This window comes from Chelonia mydas, chromosome 10 (assembly GCF_015237465.2).
Source record: "Chelonia mydas isolate rCheMyd1 chromosome 10, rCheMyd1.pri.v2, whole genome shotgun sequence".
Classification (NCBI taxonomy): Eukaryota; Metazoa; Chordata; order Testudines; family Cheloniidae; genus Chelonia; species Chelonia mydas.
In genome coordinates, this window is record NC_051250.2 from 45028185 (window position 1) to 45051996 (window position 23812).

The 23812-nt window shown below is 54.8% G+C and overlaps 2 protein-coding genes across 6 annotated transcripts in view; one reads left to right on the top strand and one right to left on the bottom strand.

Moving 5' to 3' along the window:
• Window positions 1-23812, bottom strand: part of LOC102933380 (dual oxidase 2) — an 80342-nt gene that overhangs the window by 37535 nt on the left and 18995 nt on the right. For 2 of the 5 annotated variants that reach the window (XM_037910881.2, XM_037910880.2), the window contains 2 exons: window positions 1422-1532; window positions 615-698 (listed from right to left, as the gene is read on the bottom strand). In XM_037910881.2, the coding sequence (XP_037766809.1) occupies window positions 615-698; window positions 1422-1532 (195 nt within the window). Of the gene's footprint in view, window positions 1-614; window positions 699-1421; window positions 1533-5145; window positions 5905-7289; window positions 7318-7645; window positions 7768-23812 lie in introns of those variants that run through there. The other 3 variants (XM_043524052.1, XM_043524053.1, XM_043524054.1) reach the window with 3 other exon arrangements.
• DUOXA2 (dual oxidase maturation factor 2) lies at window positions 7886-20116 on the top strand. The gene is made up of 7 exons (XM_037910884.2): window positions 7886-7958; window positions 10979-11153; window positions 12194-12251; window positions 14199-14333; window positions 14921-15134; window positions 16116-16330; window positions 17480-20116. Exons 2-7 carry the CDS (start codon window positions 11007-11009, stop codon window positions 17677-17679), a joined length of 969 nt encoding a protein of 322 aa, XP_037766812.1. The 5' UTR covers window positions 7886-7958; window positions 10979-11006; the 3' UTR covers window positions 17680-20116.

Below are 23812 nucleotides of genomic sequence, written 5' to 3' on the forward strand. Positions count from 1 at the left end.
ACCTATTGAAAGTCCATGGAAGCTGGATACCTAAAGGAGTTTGGTGCCAGCACATATTAAAATTCAGTGGAAGCCGGGTGCCTAACTCCCTTAGATGCTTTTGAAAATCCTCCCTGAAGGCGCAGCCCCGTTGAGGACCTGATCAAAGCCCACTGAAATCAATGGAAAGACTCAGGGGGCTTTGGCCCTGGCCAGCGGAGTGGGGGCTGCCTGTCCTGGAGGTGACCAAGGTACAGATGACAGTAGCAAGGCCTGCATCTGAATGTGAAGGTTGCAACCTCTCAGCCAAGCGCAGGTGGCAGAAGCCATACACTGCTGTATTACAATCACCTCAAAGGACCTGGGGATCCAACAAGAGCCCTGAGCGATACCCAGGAGCAACCAATGGTAGGCAAACCCCCTCTGCCACCTCCTCTGGCTGCCCCAAGCCACCATTTTCAGCTCAGGCAGGTCTGGACTGAGCTTTAGCCTCCTGGTCCCCATCAGGCCCCAGTTTCAAATCAACAGTTCTGCCCAGAGGCAGGACAAGCCAGGTCATCTACTCTGACCGAAGACGTCAAAGCTGCTGGCCCTGCCTTGCTGCCAGCACTGGCCTCCCATGCTCCCGCACTCACCTGCAGAGCCGCGGCTGTGGTACAGGAGGTTGTTGTACCAGCCGTCATAGCGCTGGACTTCCCAGTGAATGTTCTCTTGAGCACCTGTGAAGACACCAGACCCCAGGGCCATATTCAGCTGGGATGGCATGTAGCGTGAGTGGCAGCTGTTATAGTGGAGATGGGGACTGAACCCAGGGAACAGGATGCAAGTTTGGTTTGTACAGTCACAGCTGGAGAAAACTGACACCAATGTCTCCTGAGATTTTAAACAAAACATTGAGAGGGGCCCTGGATCAGTGTGCTGGTAGCCCAGCCTGCCAAAGGATCGCTAAGCCAACACCTCACTGCCAGCAAGGAGAACATGCTTCCCAGTGGGGCAAGATAACTCCCTCTGCTACACAAGGAACACTGGATTTCTGTGTCATGGGACTTTTACCTCTCTCAGAGTGAGGGGCCGGACTGCCTCCCAGCCAATCAGACCCCAGGGCTGCGAGTGAACTGAACAGCAAAATGATATTACTGACCAATCAAAGCCAAGGGGCCATACCAACATGTCCCACTCCCTGCATGGGGGACACCAGTGTGCATGGCTTGCCCACACAGTATTAGTCACAGCAAACAACGGAGCCAGGGCATCCACCCCACAATCACATGCCAGGACACACCCTTATCTCAGCACCTCTCCTTCTCCCCCAAGAGACGTGGCCTTGGGCGGTAGATTCTTTCTAATCAAAGAAGCCCAAACAGAAGCGAGAAAACATGGGGCATTCCAATATGTCAGTAACCACAGATGGGGGGTGATGGAAGCAAGGTAATGGTACTTACCCACTGCGCCCCATGTCCCGGAAAGGAGCCACCCAACCAAGGCCAGGATCCAAGTCTTAGTCCTGGCCATGACAGTCGTACTTTTCCTGGGAGACCCTCCCACTGATGCCTCTGAAAACAGAGAGGAAAGCAGGTGAATTGGAGCCCCACAAAGAATTTCTAAACCTCTGAAGGCCTTGGTGTCTCACAGAGGGCAGGGGGCCAGAGAATGATGCTGTAGCTTGCTGGTTAGAGTATGCACACAGGATGTGGGAGACCCAGGATTCAATCTCCTGGCTCCAATAAAGTTTTAATTATTTATCCACAGGGGAACAGGAGAGACTGAGGCAGCCCCATGTCAGAATATCCCATCACCTAGTGGTTAGGGCACTCAGCTGGGAGATGCCTGTTCAAATCCCTTCTCCCCATCAGGCAGAGGGGGGATGAACTGGGGGGGGTCTCCCACATCACAGGTGGGTGACCAACCCACTAGGCTTAAAAGTTATGAGAGAGATGCACCTCCTCACATAACATGCCTTAGGTGCTTAACTACAAAGGGCTTCCCAACCGTGGATCTCTAGGAGGGATGGACGCCTCCCTGCAGCCTAGACTTACGTACCCATCTCTGAGACAGGACAGGACTTAGTATGCACTCCTCTCACTGGCAGCTCCTATTGGCTAGCTTAGGTGGCTCCCCTAACATGCTAGATTGGAGTCAGTACTTCAAATCATCCAACCAGTTTAACACTTGTTCTGCTTCTGAGGCAGAAATCTTAAGGGTGGAGACCAGCAGTCTGCAAAGGTATCTTGCCTATGTATTTCTATAGTGTTCCTGTCCATAAGGCACAGTTCTGAATTGCAGGTCTGCACAGCAGGGGAAAGCGGTTGCAGAGTTCACGTTTGCTGTGCACGTCCAGCAAATAGTAGCATGGTGGGTCTGCTTCCAAAGTTATTTTCACCTGCTCTGTGGAAGGACCCCCTCAATGCACTGCCTCGGCAAGAAGTCACATTGTTTGGATAAACCGTTTTCTGGACATAGTTTCTGACAAAGATTACACAATCGTCTTTTCCCACATTCCAGGCCTAAGTGACACTCCAGGTGTATCACGGTTTTTACATAGAGGCTAATGGAACGCATGTATTGTACCTGAGTTTTAGAAACCCCTCAACCTGGACCATAATCTTTATCAGTTCAGTTTTGCATCTGCAGTTAATGATACCGGAAACTTTTCTCCTATTATTAGCAGCAAATACAAATTATAGCATGTGCACCTCTAACTCCAATGTAGTAGTTTAAGATCTAAATGCTAGCATCTGTGCCCACAAAACCAGATACCATCTCCAGGCCCTCAGTTTGCGTGCAAGAGGAGATACACACTCTAAACCCCATTATTTTTGTTGCCCTTTGAATACATGATGCCATTACAGGTGGTTTGAGACACTGTAAACAAATGTTCCTTTGCTTATGAGAAATAATACTGTATAAATCTCCTCTCAGCTGATCTCAGATCCATACGTTAGCAAGTATTATTACAAGCAAACCACTTCATTGGCTTTTGAAAGAAAGTTACTTCTTCATGACATATGGATTTAAGATTGAACTACTACTGAAAGATTCCTCTACCTTGAAAAGCACAGTACAGTGAAAACAGAATGGCGACATTGCCTTTCGGTTGCAAGCAGTATGGCTATGTATGCATATGAGTATGTATTTATCAGCTGACAGAATAGTTGCTAGAGGAAAGAGTTACAACCAAATTTTCAAAAATTGCCAGCTGGGTGTAACATTAACTCAGACAGCTCCAGTACAACTAGTGCTGTGAATCCCTACTACAGCATTATCCATAGCACCAGTAGAAAGAGACACTCACAAATGGCTACTTCTCACAAGCAGAAAACCGTAGATCCAGACTGTAACAGGATCTGGGCTGGTATGAAATGAACAGGAAATTTCCACTCCTGGCCCAGTTTAAAGAAATATAAGATAAACAGCAGAGAAAGATGGAATGTTATGCAAGGAAAATTATTAGAAGCCAGCCAACAGCTGGAGTGTCCAGTCATATATTTCTGCAAAGAGAGAGAGACTCTAGTCTCTACCAGCAAGGCATTTATACTGTGCTCTTCCTGCCATGGCATTAGTCAATGCACTCTCCGTTCAGGTCACATACTTCACATACTTCCCCTCTGTATGTAAATGTGATGAGCTGGGCACATGCCTCAGGGATGGGTTAGGGTTAGGGTTAGGGTTGTTAAGTTTTTCGTTCTCTCGGGGGTAATACTTAGCTCTTATACAGCACTTTTCATCAGTAGATCTCAAAGCACTTTATAAAAGAGAAGGAGTATTTGTGGCAGACTAACATGGCTGCTACTCTGAAACCTTTATAAAAGAGGTTGTTATTGTTAGCCACATTTTACAGATGTGGAAACTGAGGCACAGAGAGTAGAAGTGACTTGCTCGTGGGCACCCAGCAAGTCAGCGGCAAAGTCAGGAATAGAGCCCAGATCTCCTGCACCCAAATTCAATGCTCCATCCTCTATAGCACATGAGCAACTAATGGATTTATCTTAACATTCCCTCCATGAAATAGGGAAGTGCTATCCCCAGTTTATAGCTGGGGACCAGAGACACATGGTAAATTATGTGATTGACCCATGGTCCCACAGGAATCAAACCAAACGCACTGTCCAATAGCCCATCCTTCCTCCCTTTCCCCGTCCCTTCACTGTCTCAGAAAGGTTCTGCTCTCATGCAGAGTTCCAGCCGAAATGAGTTTTGAAAGTTCTTTTGTTCTTGTCTTCTGGTGCAGCCTGGGGGATTTGTACTAGGCCTGTGAAGCAGGGAGGCTGACCCTGTACATCTGGGATTCTCATCTCTCCATGGCCTGGCCCGGAGGATCCACCCAGCCTCTATCAATTGACAAATCCAAGACTGTGGGGAGTATTCAACAGGGACCAAGATCCCCAAATCCTCATGGGGAGCAATTAACCAAAGATTATTTTGGTGGTTCCCGTGTTCCACTTCCTTGCCTGTCCTTTTGGGAACTCTCCATACTATCCATTCACAGGGCTGGTGCAACCACTAGGCGGACTAGGCGGTCACCTAGGGCGCCAAGTGGTTGGGGGCGGCCAAAGCGCACTCTGGGGAGGCGGTGGAGCAGAGGTGAGCTGGGGCAGAGGGATGCAGGGAAGGCCGCCTGCAGCAAGTAACGGGGGGGGGGGGGAGGGCTGGCGCACAGGGGAACCGCTCCCCACCCCAGCTCACCTCTGCTCTGCCTCCTCATCTAAGCACGCCGCCCCGCTCTGCTTCTCTCCCTCCCAGGCTTGCGTGCCAAAGAGCTGATTGGCGCCACAAGCCTGGGAGGTGGGAGAAGCGGCGGCGGCGTGCTCGGGGAGGAGGCGGAGCAGAGGTGAGCTGGGGCGAGGAGTTGCCACACGGCTCCCCGGGCCGAGGGGAGTTGCCGCACGGCTCCCCGAGGGGAGAGGGGGTGGCGGGGAGCTGCCGCAGGGGGGGTGCCTCAGGGCGGAGGGGGGGTGCAAGGTGGAAGTTTCACCTAGGGTGCAAAACATCCTTGCACCGGCCCTGTCCATTCAGCATGTCTATCCCACCAAGTCCTAGCAAGGACTCTGGGACTCAGGCCTGCCAAGAGGACCTTCTGCGCCTGAAATCATGTGGTCTCCTGGGGGTGGTGCTCCTTGAGCCTGGGAGTCTATTTCCCATGCTTGGCCACCTAGCGCTCCAACCAACCTGTGCTGCAGTTTGTTGCTTTGATGTCTACTCATCTGAGGGCTGATTTGCCCGATTTCCTGGATGTATTCGTTCTGAACCAGGCCAGTGTTCTCTCCCAGCACCATGGAGAAAGAGCAAGCACGTTGGTGCTGGTGAGCTCAAGCGTAGCTCGCGAAATGCAGGCCAGCCCCTGGCATGCCAAACAAATGCCTTGCGTTATGGCATCTAGCAGCTCTCTGGCCTGTTTATTGAACCACTCCTGAAAACACTGGGCTTTGACTGAGGAACCAGTTTGCAGACTTAGGTGGGCTCCACAAGCCCTGGGAGCCCCACAGGGAGTTTGCAAGGTTTGAAACCCCTCCTCTACTGTGGTGAGAGGGAGGATGTGCTGGGAGGTAAACAATAGACAGGGGATCTAGTCTCAGTTCTGCCCCAGGGAAGGTCACTCACTCTCTGTGCCTCAGATCCCTGCTGGCACATTCAAAAAGCCAGCTCTGCCCTGTCCAGCAATGAGGTTTGATCCTGCTCCTCTGCCCACACCCCACTATAGCTCTGAGCTTCCCCACCCCATGAAAACACGGAACCCTGGTTCTGCCAGAGCCAAGCCCTGGTCCTTGCCTCCTGCTAGGAGTCTGGGTGTGGGACTCCTTGGTTCCCTTGATGTCTCCAAAGGCTCCAGGCCCTTCATCAAATCGTCCAGTGAATCCTATCCAAAACCGCAGGACCCTAGCAAACACTTCAGCAACTGCACTCCAGATAAGAGTGATGCAAACAAACCCTCAACGCCAAAGAAGGGCTTCCAGGAGGAATTGGCAAGGAGTCAAGGACAAGCGCCCTCCACGGCTGAGCTGCTGTGTATTGAAAAGGGAGGGGAGGGACTAGCTTCCCCAAACACTCACCCCCCTGTGTAGGAACCCTGGAGGCTGACGGGGGCTGCTCCCAAGTACCCCAGAAAGTCTCTCTGCTCAGTTAAGCAGAGCTGCGCAGCACAGGGGACTGGACAGCTCCGGGAAGCTGGTCTCAGCCCCGGCACTGATGTTAAGTGCCCTGGTTTCTTCAAAAGATTAAACGCTGCAGAATGCCGGCTTGCGGCTGCTTTAGGGATTCTGAACCTCGCAGCACATTCAGTCCCCCCCGGCCCCGATTACATTTCCAAGACCCGGGTTCTCAGTGGGCCCCGTCCCTTTAGCAGCGCCCAGTCAATCCGGCTGGGTGAGCAACCGTCTGGGGCCAGACGGTGCTCAGGGCTGGCTGGCAGGGGATGGGGTGGATGGGATTTAGCCCCGTCTCCGGGCAGGCCAGGGCTTGCTGTCCCTGTGGCCGGAGGGGGTCTAGGACCCCGAGAGTATGAAGAGAACTAAACCCACGGGGACTCGGTAGCCCCACAGGACGGTTGTACGTGCCGAGGAGGCAGATCCCCATCGCCTGGGTCCGGACCGCCTCGCTGCGCGGAATGGCTGGGGGCGGCGGGGGGGTATCCGGGAAGCAGCCTGCGGACGGGGAGCAGGCTCCTGGCGAGCCCCGGGGAACAGGCGCTGGGGCCCTGATCTGACTCCCCGCCTCCCTCTGGCCAGGGCACAGCCAGCAGCTGGGATGCCCAGCACAGCCCTGCCCGGGGGCAGCTGGCGGAAGCAAAGGGGACAGAATGTGCAGGGGAGCCCAGGTGCCCCGCCAAGGGCCAGGGAAAGGAGGCTCCCTTCCCGAGGGGCCTCGGTCCTGTGTCCTGGCCTCGGCGAGGGAAATACAGAGCCAGCCAGCCCCACGCGCGGCTCCCCACGGAGGCTAGAGCCGGGGATTCGGCCCCTCCCCAGAGCAGAGACCCTCCCGCCCAGCCCCTCCACCAGCGCCCTGAGTCCTGCGCAAGGGGCCGGGCTGGGAGGACGAAGAGTCCCCGTGGCCAAGATTTAATTGGCGGGGGTGGGGGGGGCAGAGCTCCCGGTGGGGGGCTGCGCCTGGCGCTCCGCGTTCGGTCTGGGCACTTCCAAAGCGCGGAGCGACCCGCGTTGGGGAGGGGGGCTGCGCAACGGCTGTGCTGGGCTCCACATGCCCTGGCCAGGCGGCTCCAGGACGGCGGGCGGCGGGCGCAGGCCGGCTTTCCCCAGGGACGCCACCTGCCCGCGGCAGGGCCCTCTCCCCCGCGCAGCTGGGCTCCCACAGCGCACCTCAATAATCAAATAAATCAATTGCAAATTAGCAAAGAGGAAGCAAATCCTGCCCCTTATCAAGGCAACCCCCCCTCATCCCTCCGAATTCGCGCCCCTGGACCAGGTGGTAGCAAGTTCCGACGGGTAGCCCAAAAGGCCGCATTTGCGTGGCGGAAGCCGCTACTGGTAGCAAAATTGGAAGGATGCTGCTTCTGCCGCCACAGCTCCCACGTGTGAACTGACCGGGGACGCGGCGCCCCCCAGCGGCGCCCTGCGAGCACCGCGCCGCTAGCGCCCGGTCCGACCCACAGCAGGTGCATCCTGCGGCACCCCCAGACCCCAGGGCCCCGGCCCCAAGAGGGCGGCGCACTCACCTGGACCGCGGGTGCGCCTGGTGTGCGGTGCCGCGCAGCCCTCTGGCCCCGATGCCTCCTGCCTGGCCGGCTCTGGGCAGAGTGGGGCTGGGCGCCTCCCGCGCCAAGGAGGAAGAGCTGGGGGGCGGGGCCCAGCTGCCTCATTTGCATAGTCACCGGCCCCCGGAGTCGGGCGGGCCCCCCGGGGTGAGTCGGACGGGCCCCCTGGGATGGGGCGGGCGGGCACCCCGGGGTGGGGCAGGCGGGCTATAAGAGAGCAGCCCGCGGGCTACTGCTAGCACTGCTGGACCCTGAGCGCTGCCCTGCCGGACAGGTAAGCGAGGGGCAGGCGCCCACCCTGGGCTGGGGCTCCAGGCAGCAGGGAGATGCTCCCCCCTGCTAGCGCATTTCTGCCTGGAGCAGGCTGCAAGGGAGAAGCTAAACACCCCGGGCTTCTCGGGGCTACCGCAGTGCAGCCCATGGGGACTGGCTGTGTCCCCGCGTGAAGATCCCTGGGGACATGACCCGCATCCCCTTTACCTGACCCCGCTCCCAGGGGACGTGTGGGTGCAAGGGCCGTGAAGCCAAATCCGGGCTGACCTCCCCCTCCTCCTCCAGGCAGGGCATTGGCTATCCCCTGAGAAGCCCTTAGCGGCCGGGTGGGATCTCATTACTTGCCTTTCCCGTCTGGGGCACCCCAGAGCCAGCCGAAACACCCGCTTCTAGCCCCGAGAGAAATTGCCAAGGGAGAATTTTCGTGGGACACTTTTTGCAGGGGAGCTGGGAAACAAACCGGACTGTCTCGGTGGCGGGATTCGGAGCGAAATGTTGGTTCAGATTCAGTTTTCAACAGCCCCTCCCCTCAAAATGCCAGGGTTTGATTTTCATTCCCCTTCCCGCTTGCTCCCCCTTGATTCCTTTTGCCGCTGAATGGGGTGGGAGGAGGTATTGTTTCATGGTCTCTGTGTATATAATGTCTTCTGCAGTTTCCACAGTATGCATCCGATGAAGTGAGCTGTAGCTCACGAAAGCTTATGCTCAAATAAATTGGTTAGTCTCTAAGGTGCCACAAGTACTCCTTTTCTTTTTTGCGAATACAGACTAACACGGCTGTTACTCTGAAACCTGTTAGGATGAACCGTGCCAGCCAACTTTGCTTTCTTTTCTTTTCTCACTCTAACTTTTCAAAGCCCCTTCACCTTTTGAATACTGTCGGAGCCGCAGAATTCACAAGTTTCATTTTTTTACAGCTCTGCGATCTTTCCCCAGCCTTTTGAAAAGTTTCAGGGGAGAAAAAGAAAACGAGGAAAAACGAACCCCCCCCCGCCAGGTCTAGAAATCCTGGATCCAACCCCAGAGAGGGTGAAACCCCGCCCCTGCTAGAATTTTGAAAGCTCAAAGAATTTTCAGTTTTCAAAAAGTGAACTTTCCATCCGGAATGAAGCCAGATGAAAATGGTTGTTCGGCTTTGAAATTTCTCATTGAGAAATAATATTTTTATATATAAACCCCCCTTTTTCATCAGGAGACATTTTCAGTCCAAATGCAGCGACTTGTAACGGCCGAATAGTTTCATCAGGGGAAATCTCGGCAACGGGGCAGGGGCTGCTGTTTTTTGAACTGAAAAAATTAGCTCGCATGATGAGGCTGGGGCAGGTGCGTTGGGTCCAGCGCAGATCCCTGCCCAGAGCGGGGCATTTCTGCGAGATCCAGGGAATGCCCGGCTGCCGCTCGATGATTAAAGTTTGACACCGTCTGATCAGCTTACCGGGCTTTTCTCAGCACCTCAGAGCTGCCTGAGCGGTTTAACCAGAACCTGATTCCCTAATTCACACTTACCCTGCGAGTTACCCCACTGGAGTCCCTGCTTGAGAAGGCGGGTGGGTTCTAACTCAGGGCTTGTCTACACGGGCGAATCGACCGGAAAAGCTCTCGTGGAATCATTGCTCCGGAATAAATGTGATTTTATTCCCGAATAATTACTCCGCTTTGGAAATGCGTTAATTATTCTGGAATAAAGTGACTTCTCCGGAGAAGAGAGGTCCTACATGGGAGCTATTGTGGAGTAGCTTATTCCACAGTAGCTATTGCGGTCAATTTCTCTGTGTAGACAAACCCAAACACACGGAGAGATTCCAATCTAGCGCATATTACTATTTAATTTATTTATTTATATTGTATTATATATATATTTAGCATACGCTAAATTCCTTATTATAAAGCTCAGAGTTCTTGTCGGGTGTTTATTCGACTGAGTTTAGGTTCCCTTGCTCTGCCCCTTCTAACCGTCACCTATTTTCAGTGAGTTGTAATATTCGGAAACTTTCCCCTTTGGGGCTGATCTGTCCCGGAATCTTCCCGGAAGAATGCAACGATTTTTTGCTGGAAAGTTTGAGCAAAATCAGTTTCGCTATTTGTGAGAAAGAGGAGAGTGACAAACAGCCTGGACTATCCATGAGATAGAAATACCCTTTTTAAATCTGTATATTTTCTAAAGAAATCACATAACAATCTTAAGAGATAATCAAACTGGACAGAACAGCCCCGGCTGCCATGAATGCTGATGGCAGAAATGTATCTAAATCTCCTAGGTAGCTTTGGAAAATGCCAGCCAATACTCCTGTGCTCCAGCCAGTCGGGGGTGGGGGAGAGAGCTGGGAACTCCGAGCCAAATCCGAGCCAAATCCTGACTCTGCCAATTGCTCCCTCTTTGACCTTGGGCAACACCTCTCACCCTTTGGCGTGCATACAGGATTTCTGCTCTGCCAGGCTGGAACTGGGGGGGGAAGGCGGTTAGTTGCTGCTGGTAGCGATACCCACCAATGGTATCTGAGACCCAGGGCCAGCAAACGGGGGTAACACAAAGCCAGCTTTATAGGTGGAGAGATCCAATGCACAGCTCAGCCTGCGGCGGGTCAGGGCGCCCGCTCGCCCGGGAGATCGCTCCGACGGGTGCGGTTGCAAGGCGCACTGCAAAATACAAAGCCCTTGATTCCCGCGGCTGCAGCGCCAGGCAGGACCCAGCTCGCCCTTGCCGAGCGCGGAGCGGTGGCTGCCTTAGGGTCTGGGCTGTCCAGGGGAAGCGGGAGGCAGAGCAGCGGGGAGCAGAGCCGCGCTAGGTGGGGACGTGGCTCTGCTTTCCCCGCACCGTCAGCTTCCACAACTCCTGCCCGCGGCCGGGAACGGGGCCGAACCTCCGGGCGCAGAGCGCTTTTCCTCTGGCCTCGGGCGCGACTCATGCCCTGGGGCACGTTCCCACCCCAGCCCCCTCCCCGCGGCCGGGAGCGGGTCCCAGGCGGTGTTCAGACACGCTGGCCCCGGGCACGCCTGAGTCTCTCTCGGTCTCTCGCTCAGGTTTCCTGCCCTCCGCCCAGCCCGCACCATGACTCTCTTCGACGGCGTCTACCCCTTCTACCCTCAGCCCAGGAAGGCCTTCGCCTTCGATGTCAGCTCCATCATCGTCATCGCCGTCTTCCTGTCGCTGGCGCTCAGCTTCCTGCTCATCCTGCCGGGGATCCGGGGCCGAGCGGTGAGTGCCCCGGCCCCGGCCCCCGGCCCCTGCCGCTCCCGTGCAACGCATTCGGGAACAGAGAGACCGAGAGCTCTGACCTGCCAGACCTACTGCATGCGGGCACTGACACCCCCGCCCCCCAGCTCTACCCCACAGCCCCCTGCTAGGCCAGTACCCCAGCCCTGCCCACCCAGCTCTGCCAGGGCACCCCAGCCCTGCCCCACAGCCCCCTGCTAGGCCAGTACCAGCCCTGCCCCCCAGCTCTGCCAGGGCACCCCAGCCCTGCCTCCCAGCTCTGCCAGGGCACCCCAGCCCTGCCCCACAGCCCCCTGCTAGGCCAGTACCCCAGCCCTGCCCCCCAGCTCTGCCAGGACACCCCAGCCCTGCCCGCAGCCCCCTGCTAGGCCAGTACCCCAGCCCTGCCCACCCAGCTCTGCCAGGGCACCCCAGCCCTGCCCCACAGCCCCCTGCTAGGCCAGTACCCCAGCCCTGCCCCCCCAGCTCTGCCAGGGCACCCCAGCCCTGCCCCACAGCCCCCTGCTAGGCCAGTACCAGCCCTGCCCCCCAGCTCTGCCAGGGCACCCCAGCCCTGCCTCCCAGCTCTGCCAGGGCACCCCAGCCCTGCCCCACAGCGCCCTGCTAGGCCAGTACCATAGCCCTGCCCCCCAGCTCTGCCAGGGCACCACGGCCCTGCCCCACAGCCCCCTGCTAGTCGAATACTGGGCATCCCACACCTCTGCATTTGCCCCTCCCCTCTGATAGGCTGCACCTCCTGCTACTCAAGTCCTGGCCTCTCCCCCCTCACAGCAGTTTTGCTTTAAATCCAATGACATTATTGGTTATTTCTATTACAGCAGTGCCTAGAAGCCCTGATCAGGATTGGTGCGAGGTGCTGCACAAACAGGTGCAGAGCCTCTGTCCCTGTCCCAGAGAACTTAGTCTCATAATGGCTTTGCTCCTTTTAAGTGATTTTGTTACATTCACTCACTCGCAAGAGAACTGAGGACCCCTTGGGCCACTCCTTACAGCTGACCCCCCTTCCATCTCTCTCCTCACAGAGGCTGTATTGGCTATTCCGGGTTATCCTGAGCCTTTTCATTGGTGCAGTGATTGTTGGTAAGTGCTCCCTTGAACTAGCCAGTGACCCACAGGGCTGTATTCCCAGAGCAGGGGCACTTCCTGGTAGGGAGGCTTTGGGTGTGTGCACAGGAAGCATGGGCTAGTGGTTAGAGCACAGGCGATTTGGGTTCTCTTCCCAGCTCTGACTAAATCTTCCTGTAAGACCTGGACAAGTCACTTAACATGTCTGGGCCTCAGTTTCCCCATCTCTATAATGGGCGTGATAGTATTTTAATAAATGCATGGCCATCTAGGAATGCTGTGGCTGTCACTATTCTGCTCTCTGTGGCCACTCAGAGCTTCTCAGGGAATAGAAATCGAATCCCCCTGTGCCAAAACACTCAGCCCCTTATGTGATCTACAGGAGAATGGCTATAAGCAGGAGGGAGGCCTATGACACACAGCTGAACAGTTCTGGTGCCAGCCAGTGGAGGGCAGTAATGCATGTACACATACATGCACACAGTGTCATATTTGCCCCTCTCACAGGGATGCTGAGAGTGGCTGAATTCCTGCTTGTAAAGCACACTGGGACCCTTAGAAGGCAACTGCTGGAGAGATGCTGAGTGTTGTTATAACTGGCAGCACCCGATAGCCCTAGAGATCGGTCCCTGCCATTTTTACAGGCTGCTCCCTGAGTCCAAATGCCACGGGGGCACTCTGAGGAAATGCAGAAGACTGGCTGTCAAAGAAGGGGCGAGAGGCAGCGGGTACAGCCCCCACCCCCTTCTCTGGGAGTGAGTCCACCCTCCCTGAGGCACTTGAGAGCTGCCACATGCTGCTCTCAGCATAACGAGATGTCCAAGTGCTGCTTGGGCATACAAGAATAATGAATCGTTTTCAGAGCCGAAGCCAAGAATTTCTCTGTCTGGCGCCACCCGGAAGCCCAGTTTGGAGTCCATAGATAGATACTCTGGCTCTGTGATCCCCAGCAAGTACTGGGGGGTGGGGGAGGTGCTGAGTACTTGGGGATCACACCATTTTGCAAGTCCTTCTGGACTGCAGTGTGTCTACAGCAAGATCTCAGAGTTTGCCCTTGGGGCATTTCCTCTGAATTCTCCCCTCGGGTGAAAGGAACAGGTCTGGGTTTGTGCCTCCACAGTAGAAGCACGAGGTTCAGCCCCTGAGCCTTGCATGGATCTCAGGCAGCTGCTGAAGGCCCCCCCATTGCAGACCACCCCAGCTCCGGCTCCCCCATTCCCTGGCAGTGCAGTGTCTTTGGAGCTGGGGTGCTGAGAACTCTAGGGTCTGTGCCTGCCACGCCACCCCCTTCGAGGCCTGTTCTACAGGGGTCTTAGGTTGCATGAACTAGATATGCCCCAGGGGCTGGAAGGGGGACAATTTGATGCATCCCTTCTGCTCCACTCGTTCTTCACACACAGACTCCCAGACTCCCCGAGCGTCTCCCTGAACCTGGCTGAGACAGGGAGGTTGTGCAGGCTCCATCTTTAGAGCTTGAAATTCTGAAAGATTCAAGGATGAATAAATTCTTTGTTTTTTTTTAAAGTGGGCAGCTCAGCAAACAAGGGGGGCAGCACAGGGCAGCTGAGCACCCTGCTTGCGGCTCCTAGGTCTGTGCTCTTTCCACTAGGCCACACATCCACTGCTTTGCACCACTGCCAGTGAGTGGCTTCCCAGGTCCTGCTGGAACATGCCTTAGCCAAAGTGACCCTTTGGATCCAAGGGTCCTCTCTGCTTCTATTTGCCACAATTCTGCATGGAGGGATCCCAGACAGGGCTAGGTGTGAGCCTAAAGAGCTTATTTCAGTATGAGAAGCCAGTCAGGGCCTTTTGGAGCTTGGCCAGCCGATGACTGCACAGAGTCCATGGCTTAGTTGTAATCCCTACAAACCCAGACTCTGCCCACAGCTGGTGATCATGAGGGCAGCAGCGCCTGGTGCTAGCCCCTGACTAACTCCACCCACGATTTCTCTCCCCTCCCAGCTGTGCAGTTCACCGGGGACTGGGAGACTGGCCAGGTGACAGCGAACACCTCCTACAAATCCTTCAGCCGCACCATGGTGAATGCAGACGTTGGCCTGCACATCGGCTTGGGGGGAGTCAACGTCACGCTAGTAGGTGAGTGCGACGCTGGGATGCATCAGTCAGTGAAACGCGGCCCATGTGCGCAGCACGTGGGGATCTCTCCCCAACCCTGACTTTGGGCATCATAGCATGAGCCGTTGGCCCTCACTTTGTTGTAAGGCCACCAACTCCACTACCAGCTGCAGGGGCCCCTGTACATCTCCTCTGGCTCCCAGTGCATGCTAGGTACCAGTCTACTTGCTGGGCCACCTAGGTCCTGTGTGGGGCGGGGGGGAACTGCCTGTAACATGCAGTCCAATCTCTGGTTGCGGAAAGCACAGTTGCTTATCACCCGGTCAGTACTGTCTGACTTCTGGATTCTGGGCCATCCGTAACACACAACCCACCAGAACTGGTCAGCCTGGGAAGAGCTGGGAAGGGGAGACAGTGCGGCTTCTCCTCTTTCTGGGGTGAACTACCCAAGGCAGGCTGGTGGTATGAAAGGGCAGTAAGCTCAGCAATAGCCCTGCCTTTGAGGTAACTAACTGGCCACCCCATTACTGCTTGGCCCCCTGGAACCCCACACAGTGCGGAATCTCTGTTCTGTCCCAAGGCTAACGAGACGCTTCCCTTCCCTGCAGGGAACCCAGTGAATCAGATCAATGAAACCATCAACTACAACGAGCACTTTGCCTGGCGCTTTGGAGAAAACTACGACGAAATCTACCAGAAGGGCCTGGTGAAGGGGCTGCCCAGCCCCATCCTGTACCTGGCGGAGAAGTTCAGCCGGCAGAGCCCCTGCGGCGTGTACATCCAGTACAGGATCTCCGGCCACTACACATCAGCAACTCTCTGGTGAGCCTCGTCCTTCTTCACAGGGAGCCGGACGGTCTCCCTTCCCGAGGGGAACAGACTGGGCATCCTTGGTTTGGCCCCGGGCCTGCTCCAAGTGAGATGGGTTTGCTAGCAAAGCCTGCTGTGCCCGGAGACTCCTCTGGAAAGCCAGCACTGGACTCCCATTCCCTAGGAGCAGACATGGCCTGCAGCAGTGCCTGCCTCCCGCCAGCTGCAATGGTGTCTACACCAGTCAGTCCATTCACACTAACCATACAGCACCCAAGTCAATCTGTAGCAGAAGCCAGGCCCTGGGGATCACAGGAGTAGGTCCAGTGGGGCTAGAGAGTGCTCAGCACTGCTGAGGATCAGGCAGGTAACTAAATAAGGATGGAGGAGTCTGACTTTAGGCTCCTGTTTTTGAAAATCTTGGCCTCTGTTGCCTACGGCCAGGAAGCATGAGTGGGTGGACAGACTGCGGGTGAACTCCACAGGGGCTGGACAGACAGACAGGCGAGACTGGAAATATGGTCCTTCCGATCTGATTTGGAACCTTCTTTTGACTTGGAGTTGAGGGTTGGAGCCCACCCACTTTGAGTGCAGGGGGCTGAATTCACTGCAGTCTGCTTCTTCCCTTAGCCTGCCCCTAGCATGGCTTTCAGCACCTCCTAGCCCTTTGCAGAACTACAGACAAAAGCTGCCCGCCCCCTACAAAGGAACAGCCATGTCCCACATTAGGAGCCATGTTCTGTCCATGGGTACTGCCCCTCTGTCTTGGCCCGTGGAAGCTGGGAGGGGCATCCAGTACACTGTCCTGGCAGTGCCTGGGGGAAGCCCAGGAACAGCCTGGAGCTCCTAGACCAGCCTGGAGGTGAGCGTTCAGGGGACGAGGGGTTTGCAAGGCTGGAGCTCGCCCAGCAGTCAGTTTGGTGCCAAGACAGTGGCCCATTCCAGTGGCTGTGTGTGGGTCTCATCATTTTGTGGCTTTTCTGTTCCCACCAGGGTGGCATTTTGTGCTTGGCTCATTTCCAACATGCTGTTCTCCATGCCAGTCCTGGTCTACGGGGGCTACATGATCCTGGTCACTGGGACCTTCATGATCTTCTCGCTGCTCTCCTTCTCCACGGTCAGGAACTCCCCCATGTGCACCATCCAGTTCGGTCCAGCCTCCTTGCAGACTGTCTACGGGGCATCCTTCTGGCTCACGCTTGCAACAAGTAGGCATCACACTTGCTTTGTCTGTGACGTGGTTCTAGGAGAGACCAGGCAGCTGAGAAGGAGGCAGATTCCTTCTGTGCACTTGCTGCTTGTTGTCCAGTTCTAAGTCCCTCACAGCCAACCCGTGAGGGTCAGAGTCCTCAGCTATGAACCTGGCTGTGCTGCTCCGTGCTCTGCAGCTGCCCCTGGGGCTGATACAATGAGCGTGCGTGCTCCCACGGAGCCTGGGAGCTGGTATTTTTTCATTGGACATGTTTGATTGTGATTGACATTGCTGGTATTTTTTCCTGGAAACCCCAGAAACTGAAAATGTTTTGGTAGAAATTATTAGTTTTGGGTAAAAAGTTTTGGCATTTGGAAAAACATTGGTTTGGATTTTTAAAACCTCATTTTTTAACTGAAAACGGTTTTTTAAAAACCAAGTTTTTATTTTGTTGTTGTTGTTGTTAAGTTTTAAAAAAAATCACAGGAAATTTAAAAATCAAAAGGAAAACAATTCTCCACAAAAAAACCCTGTCGTTCTCCAGCCAGCTCTCCCGAGCAGGCTGTATCCGCAACTCTGCCGGCACCCGCTGGCGTAGGCAGCTCCGGATGGAACTCAGCTCTGAATCACTCACATCCAGCCAGCCTGGTCTCCGGTGCTGTTTGGAGAAACAGGCCTCATGCTCAATGAAAGTACCAGTTCCTCTGCACAGTGAAAAGCATCGCTCCCGGTGGTGGGCGGAGTGGGCTGGCAGGCCACTGTGGGACTTTTTCAGTAGATTGTGGATTTTATATGCGCTTAATGGGCCAAGTGGTAAGAATTCCCACAGTCTATGTATGTTCCCCAAAACGTCCAGCTGATGGTGCTGTAGGGTGTGGCATAGGATTTGAAAGCAGGGCAGAGCACAGCAGCCCATGGTGCTGTCACTGCAGTGAGAGGCGGAAGGGGGTGTGATAGTTCCCCATTTGGAGGCCGTTCCCTTTTGCCTGTCAGAATACATACAGGGGGCATCAACTGGGTGGAAGCTGGGATGTGTCCCAGGCTGGTAGCTGGGTGCGATCTGTCACCCTGCGTGAGGGACATGCTGCTCCCAAGGGGCCCTCCTTGTGGAGGGTGCACAGTAGGGGAGCTTGCTGAGTGTGTGTGCGTTGCTTGTGTCTTCCAGCCTTGCTGTGTTTCCTGATTGGGGTGGTAGTGGTTGTGCTGCACTACTTCCGACCTAAGGCATTGAAAGCCTTCTTTGATCGGAGTGAGGACGAAGAGGAAGGGAACGCGATGCTGGGAGAAGCGTATGGCAACCCCTACTTCTGGGCAAGCAAAAAGAATCCTCATGACAACTTTGCACTGACCATCAAGGCGGTCTAGAGGAAGCTCCTCCTCCCTCCCTAGTTGGACCCTAAACACGAGGGAGCGGAGCATTATGGAGTCCAGATCCTTCTCCGGCTCTCCACCGAGATTGAACTCGCACATCCTGTTGGCACCTCAGAAATCAGCGAGCGCCTTGCCATGCTCTGCTAGGCTGAGAACCCTCCGAGTTCGTCTCCTCTCCAGCGGCCTCCAGAGAAAGGGAAGGCGCTGCCTCATAGCCAGCAGAGACTCAGCACGTGTTGAGCTGCATAGTCGCTCTGCTCAAATGGGTTCACAGGAGCCATTTCCACTTGCACTTCCGCACCCTTTCTGGCGTCAGGTCGAAACCCTCCCTTCTCCCACTGGACTCACACCTGGCTACAGATGTTGAACCCATGAGTCGGGGGACTGGAATCTCACATGGAGAGGCTGTGACCCCCACATACAGTAAGTATGTGAGACACACTCGGATCCTGCAGGCAGGACTGAAATGCTACTGGCATCCAGTATTCTACGTAACAGACTGAAAAGGCCAAACCCAATATGAAGAATATTGAAGCTGTTTAGTATGTTCAATGAGCAGCCATGGACAGGGGATGGGGTAGGGCAGGGGCAGGGGAAGGGCAGGAGGGGGAGATCGCAAAGAACAATAATCAAGCCATGAAGTGACGGTTCCCTAATTAATGAGCTGCCTCCTGCTGCAGTCCCGCTGGTCAGCACTGCACCTCTCTCTCTGTTTGGGAGGGCAGCTGGAATATTGGCATGACAAGACAGCAGGGGAGCGTTGCACTAAAGCACTGCCAGGAACTGCAGGTACAGCAAGGGGGTAGAAGTACCTTCCTGGGGAGCAAACATTGCCGACTAAAGGGCTTTACTCTAGCAGCGAAAGGCAGCACAAGAACCAATGGCCGGAGGTTAAAGCCAGCCAAATTCAAAGTGGAGAGAAGGCCCCAGTTGTTAACAGTGAGGGAGCGTAACGACTGGCACAAACTCCGAAGGCAGGGGTGGATTCTCCATCTCTGCAAGTTTTCAAGTTCCAGCTGGCATCTTTCTGGGCCTCACAGCCTTTAAGGCCAGAAGGGACCATCCCAGCCTCCAGTGTGTTACAGGTCACAGAACCTCCCCCACCCACTCTGGCAAAAGGACCATAACACAAGTTATGGGACTCAATACCGGGGCAACGGGGGTGAAGTTCTCTGGCCCGTGCCATATGGGAGGGTTACACTAGATGATCCGATGGTCCAGTCTGGCCTTAAAACCGGTGTATCCCTGCCTGCTTCAACAGCCACATGGGGCAGGCGCTGTATGCTGCCTATAGCTAATATCACAGCCACGAGCCTAATCCACTTGCTGGAACAAGGGCTTAAGGGGGTTTCACTTTAAAAAGAGTTGCGTTGGGTGGGTACAAAGTTGAATGACTCCTAAAGCCATGGATTCAGTCCTGTGTATCCCAGGTCACACCCCCAGGTCCCATGGCTTCGCTGGCACCTGAGCCAGCCAGTCCTTTGTGTTAGGCCAGCCCACCCCCATGTTCCCCCTGTAGAGACCTAGGACACACCTGGGGCCCCACCCCTTGGAGATCTAGCTCCCTGTTCCCCTGGGGGAGGCAGCACTTGGGTTCACCATCACCTATGGCTTCCAGAGACCCTGCTGTCACCTCCCTGGTGCTGTGAGTCACCACCCAGGGGCCAGGTCTCTGAGCCCTCTGTAAAACTCCCTGTGGTCATCCAAGCCTCTTGCAGGGGGTCCATGAACGTGCTGGGGCAAAGGATTTGTGGGGTAAGCGCCCATGGGCAGGCGAGCTCCATAAAGGAGACACTAAGGCTGAGCGTGGGGCCCACAGGCAGGTGGTCACATGGCAGCACCTGACTGTCTGACAGTGGGCAGGCAGTGGGGGGACCGTGCCCTCGCTCCGCATGTCCAGCGGGTGGGGGGGTGTTCCCTGTCGTGCTAGGAGCAGGAATGCAGGCATGGGAGATGGGACTGTGCACAGACTGCCACACCATTGTGGGGACTGGCTTCCTAAGAGAATCTTCTCACAGGGCCCGATCCTGTGAGGTGCTGAGTGGCTCTCCAGCTGGAGGAGCACGTGCCAGTCCTAGGGCTGCACAAAAGGAAAGCAGTATGTTTGAAGCGGCCTGGCTCCTTTTGCCAAACCTGGGCCTGACCTCAAGCAAGCTATGACCTAGCGAGCAGTGAAGCCGACAGCACTGTGGCGTGCAGCCGCTCAGGCGATTAGGCAGCTCTCTGTACTGAGTTGGTCCTGAGGGCAGGCGTCACATCACATGGAGACTCCACTGTCTCTTGGCTGGCTCCCCTCGGCTGGGCTGCCCTCTATTTATCCAACATTCCCGCAGCATTTCAGCATCTGTGCACATGTAATTTGTGATGCATCCTGGTGAGTTTTGGAGTTTGTGTATGCTAAGAACACTGTAATAAAAACAATAGAAGTGTAGCAACGTGCAGGCTCCTGCCCTTTTTCTGACTGCCTGGGCCAGCTTCTAAGGGCAATTCATGCAGTGAGATCTGAGCCTCCAAGACCTCCAGCCAGGCCCCAGGGCTGATCACTCCTGCGAGGGGCTGCTCTCTCCTGTCTTTTCCACTCCCTCAATAGCACCTGAAATCAGCCTCCCAGCAAGTGTCAAATGACACATTTTGAAGCAGAGGTGAGATGGGATTTTCTAAAGCACTTAAGTGAGTTAGGAGCACAAGTCCCACTGGATGTCAACCCAGGAGCTGCTTTAATTGCACCAGGGTCTGAGAAGGCCTTCAGCAGACCCAGAATTCAGAGGCTGCAAGGCTGTAGAAAGCCTGAGGAGCACAGAATCTAGTCCCCAGTCTAGGCCCAGATCAAAGGTATTTAGGCTCCTCACTTCCACTGAAATCACTGGGAACTAGGCATGTAAATGCCTTGGAGGATCTGGACCGAAGCCATGAGCCTGCTATGCCTCTAATTCTTGTCACTTAACCTCAGCTTTCCCATCTGCAAAATGGGCATCCTCTTACCTGAGGCTGTGGGCATGACATCTGGCACATTCGGGGGCACTGCTTATGGCAAAAATCTTTATTGGGCAGGGAAGCTGTATCTCAGGGATTACAAGATGAGTCACGACAGTTTCGCAGTCCCTGATATCAAAGGCTGTGAAAGACATGGTGACATCATGATTGCCGCCTCTCCAGCAGCCATTGCTAGGAGTGGACCATTTACCAGAAATATCATCACACTCTCCGTGCTGTAATGCCCTGAGATCTGTGTTATCTACCCAGAGCTGATAAGCGCTGCCTGATTCACTGCCAGCCGCTTCCTTTTAGCTAGGACTGTGCTGTATGCTTCGTTGTAGGAGTCTGACACAGAGCCCAAGATCCACAACTGTTCCAGGATGACACTGGATTTGTTTAAGAAAGGGTGGCAGCTGTCCTGAGATCTGTGTTATCTACCTAGAGCTGATAGGTGCCGCCTGATTCACTGCCAGCCACTTCCTTTTAGTGCGGATCGTGCTGTATGCTTCCTTGTAGAGGTCGGCCACAGAGGTCAAGAACCACGCACCACCACTGTTTCAGGAATGATGCTGAATTTGTTTATGCAAACGTGGCAGCAACAACACTGAAGCTGAATGGTGACTGTGGGGAGCTAACAGTTCATGCAGAAAAGTGTGTGGAGGTTCATGGGCTGTTAAGTTATAGCCCAACGTAAAAAAGCTCATTACAGGAGTGAGATGGTAACAGATCCAGTAGCTGATACTGTCTGTACTGTACTTAAGAACTTGTCTGAGATGGAAGCATGACTCTGGCAGATGGCATCCTCTATGGAAATGCCAGTTACTGCTGGAGTGCCCACATATGCCCCCACACATGGGCTGAGCCAGGAGCTCCCTTGCCCTGTTGTGAGGAAGAGAGGTGCTGTACAGCACCATGTGGGGAGAAGCAGAGAGCCCTGTATTAAGGCTGGCTAACGCTTTCCAATATAAAAATTCTTGGGACGGTTTCTTTCAAGAGCACTTGCACGTCCCTGGGCTCTAGCAGGACTTGAGCTCTGGCCAAGAAACAGTCCTGGGGTCAAGGAGGTGCCTTTTGCTGGCCTCATCCACCCTGCTCTGAGTTATACACTGTTGAGACACCATCTCCCATGTATGGGTCGCTTGGTTTCAGCAGTGTGCCCCAGAGCCTCAACATTCTCCAGCCCTGGGCATGCACCAGCCTGGTGTCTCACTTCAGCCTGGCACATAGAGCTCAGTCACCAGCCAGACTGCATCCATCTCCTTCAGCTTTCCCCTGTGGGCTAGGGAAGGGGCACTGTGCTGGAACCCAGGAGCCCAGGAGCTCAGCCCCAATCTGTAGACCAACACAGGCTAAAGAATTCTGTATCCTTCACTGTTTTTGTTATTAAGCTGGGATTAGAACCCACTGTATTATTGCAGGAGGCCCAGTGCTACCCATTAGCCACCGTGCTCTCAGCACTTATCTTTCTCCTTGGCTACGTTGTCTGTAAAACAGGGCCACTCAGGTCTAGGTAACCCAGTGTGTTGCTGGCCTCCATTAGCAGCTCATTCACATCCCCTGGCCTTTTGCCACGGCCCCCTGGCAAGGTTAGTTCTGTGGCTCGCGTGGGAGCAGCCTGTACTGACCGCTCAGGGCTCAAAGCCTGATGATGCTAGGTCATGAACTGATGGTTGCAGGTGCACATAACTGGAAGGGACTTTTGCCTTTTCCACCCTTAGGAAATTACATTAAAAAACCATAACTGAGGTTGCAGAGTCAAGCACCTGACAGTTGGAAAATGCCAATTTTAACCTTGCTTCGGCCGCCTTAGTTCAGCCCCCTTGGGCCTCTGCTTTCCCCACCCAGTCTTTAATCACATGACCACATGCTCTAACCCTGCCTCACTCAGCTAGAAGAGTCTGACATGACAGGGCAGCAGTCGGGTGGGTTGGTTGGGTGCACACTGGCCTACGGTGGGTGCACTTTGCTGCTGTTCAGCAAACTAATTAATAATGTTTACATGGAATAATAGTTCCCCATAACCCTGGACTGCAGCCCTGTGGCCTAGCATAGGTCACTTACTCCCTCTGCCCAAGTGCCCATCTTTGGAGGGGAATTTGGGATCTAATCTCAGGTCCATCGCTGTAAGGAGGGACAGGCGGCAGGTCTGAGCAGGCAGCGGCTGCCCCAGTCACAGAAACTCTGGGAGTCACATAAGCCACCACCAAAGGCGGGGAAAAGCAGAGGGCACCGCTCAGTTTGGAACGGTGGACAAACATCTGCACCGCTTGCCAGCAGGTGCTAAGCTGAGAGAGCAGGGCAGCATGCCGCCAGCACGCCACCTGGTGGAGGAATGCAGACTAATGCCGTATGACTTACAGCACTCATCTAAGAGCTGCTGAGCCACAAGGGGTGTTGTGCTGGGGGAGCAGGGTGAGACAATAGGGTCTTAAATGCACTGGTACCATGCCCCAGCACAGCCTCCTGAGACAGCCCCAGCCCCTTCCTTGGCTACTGGGCGAGGAGCTGGGTAGGGCTTCTCTCTTCCTTCTCTCCATCCCCTCCTGGCTGTGGGCAGGGAGCAGAGCCCTGTGCACTTCCTACAGCAGGGAAGGGTCGCGTCTAAGCCTCTTGCTGGGGGATCCCCACTTACTGGTCAGAGGGGCCCAGCTGTTCTGTATCTTTTCCTCCTGGGATGGGGGCGGGGAACACAAGTGCTGCCACAGTGAGCCCAAGCCAGGCTCCATCCAGTCTGGTGCCCCACGGCAGGCCTCCCAGGAGGGTTCAAGCATCCCCACTTTGGACAACGATGCATTAAGCCATCCATGGCTGGAGCCTGCTCCTGAGCCCAGGATGTCAGGGCTCAGCTTGTGCCCTGATGGACAGGGTTTAGAAACCTTCTAAACAATCACCTGTGGAACTGCACATGGAATTCTTCTGATTCCTAGAAATGTCTAATCCTTTTGAGGGATCCTCCTATGTCCTTGGCTCAACAATGTCTTGTGGCAGTGAGTTCCACAGGTGAATTATGGGTGGTATAAAAAATATTTTCCTTCGTTCTTTTTATTTCAATGACTGTTCATTCATCCATCCACCTACACCACCACCACCTCATACACCCTATGTATCTGGTTAAAATTATTATTATTTTTTTAATTGATAACACTTTTCA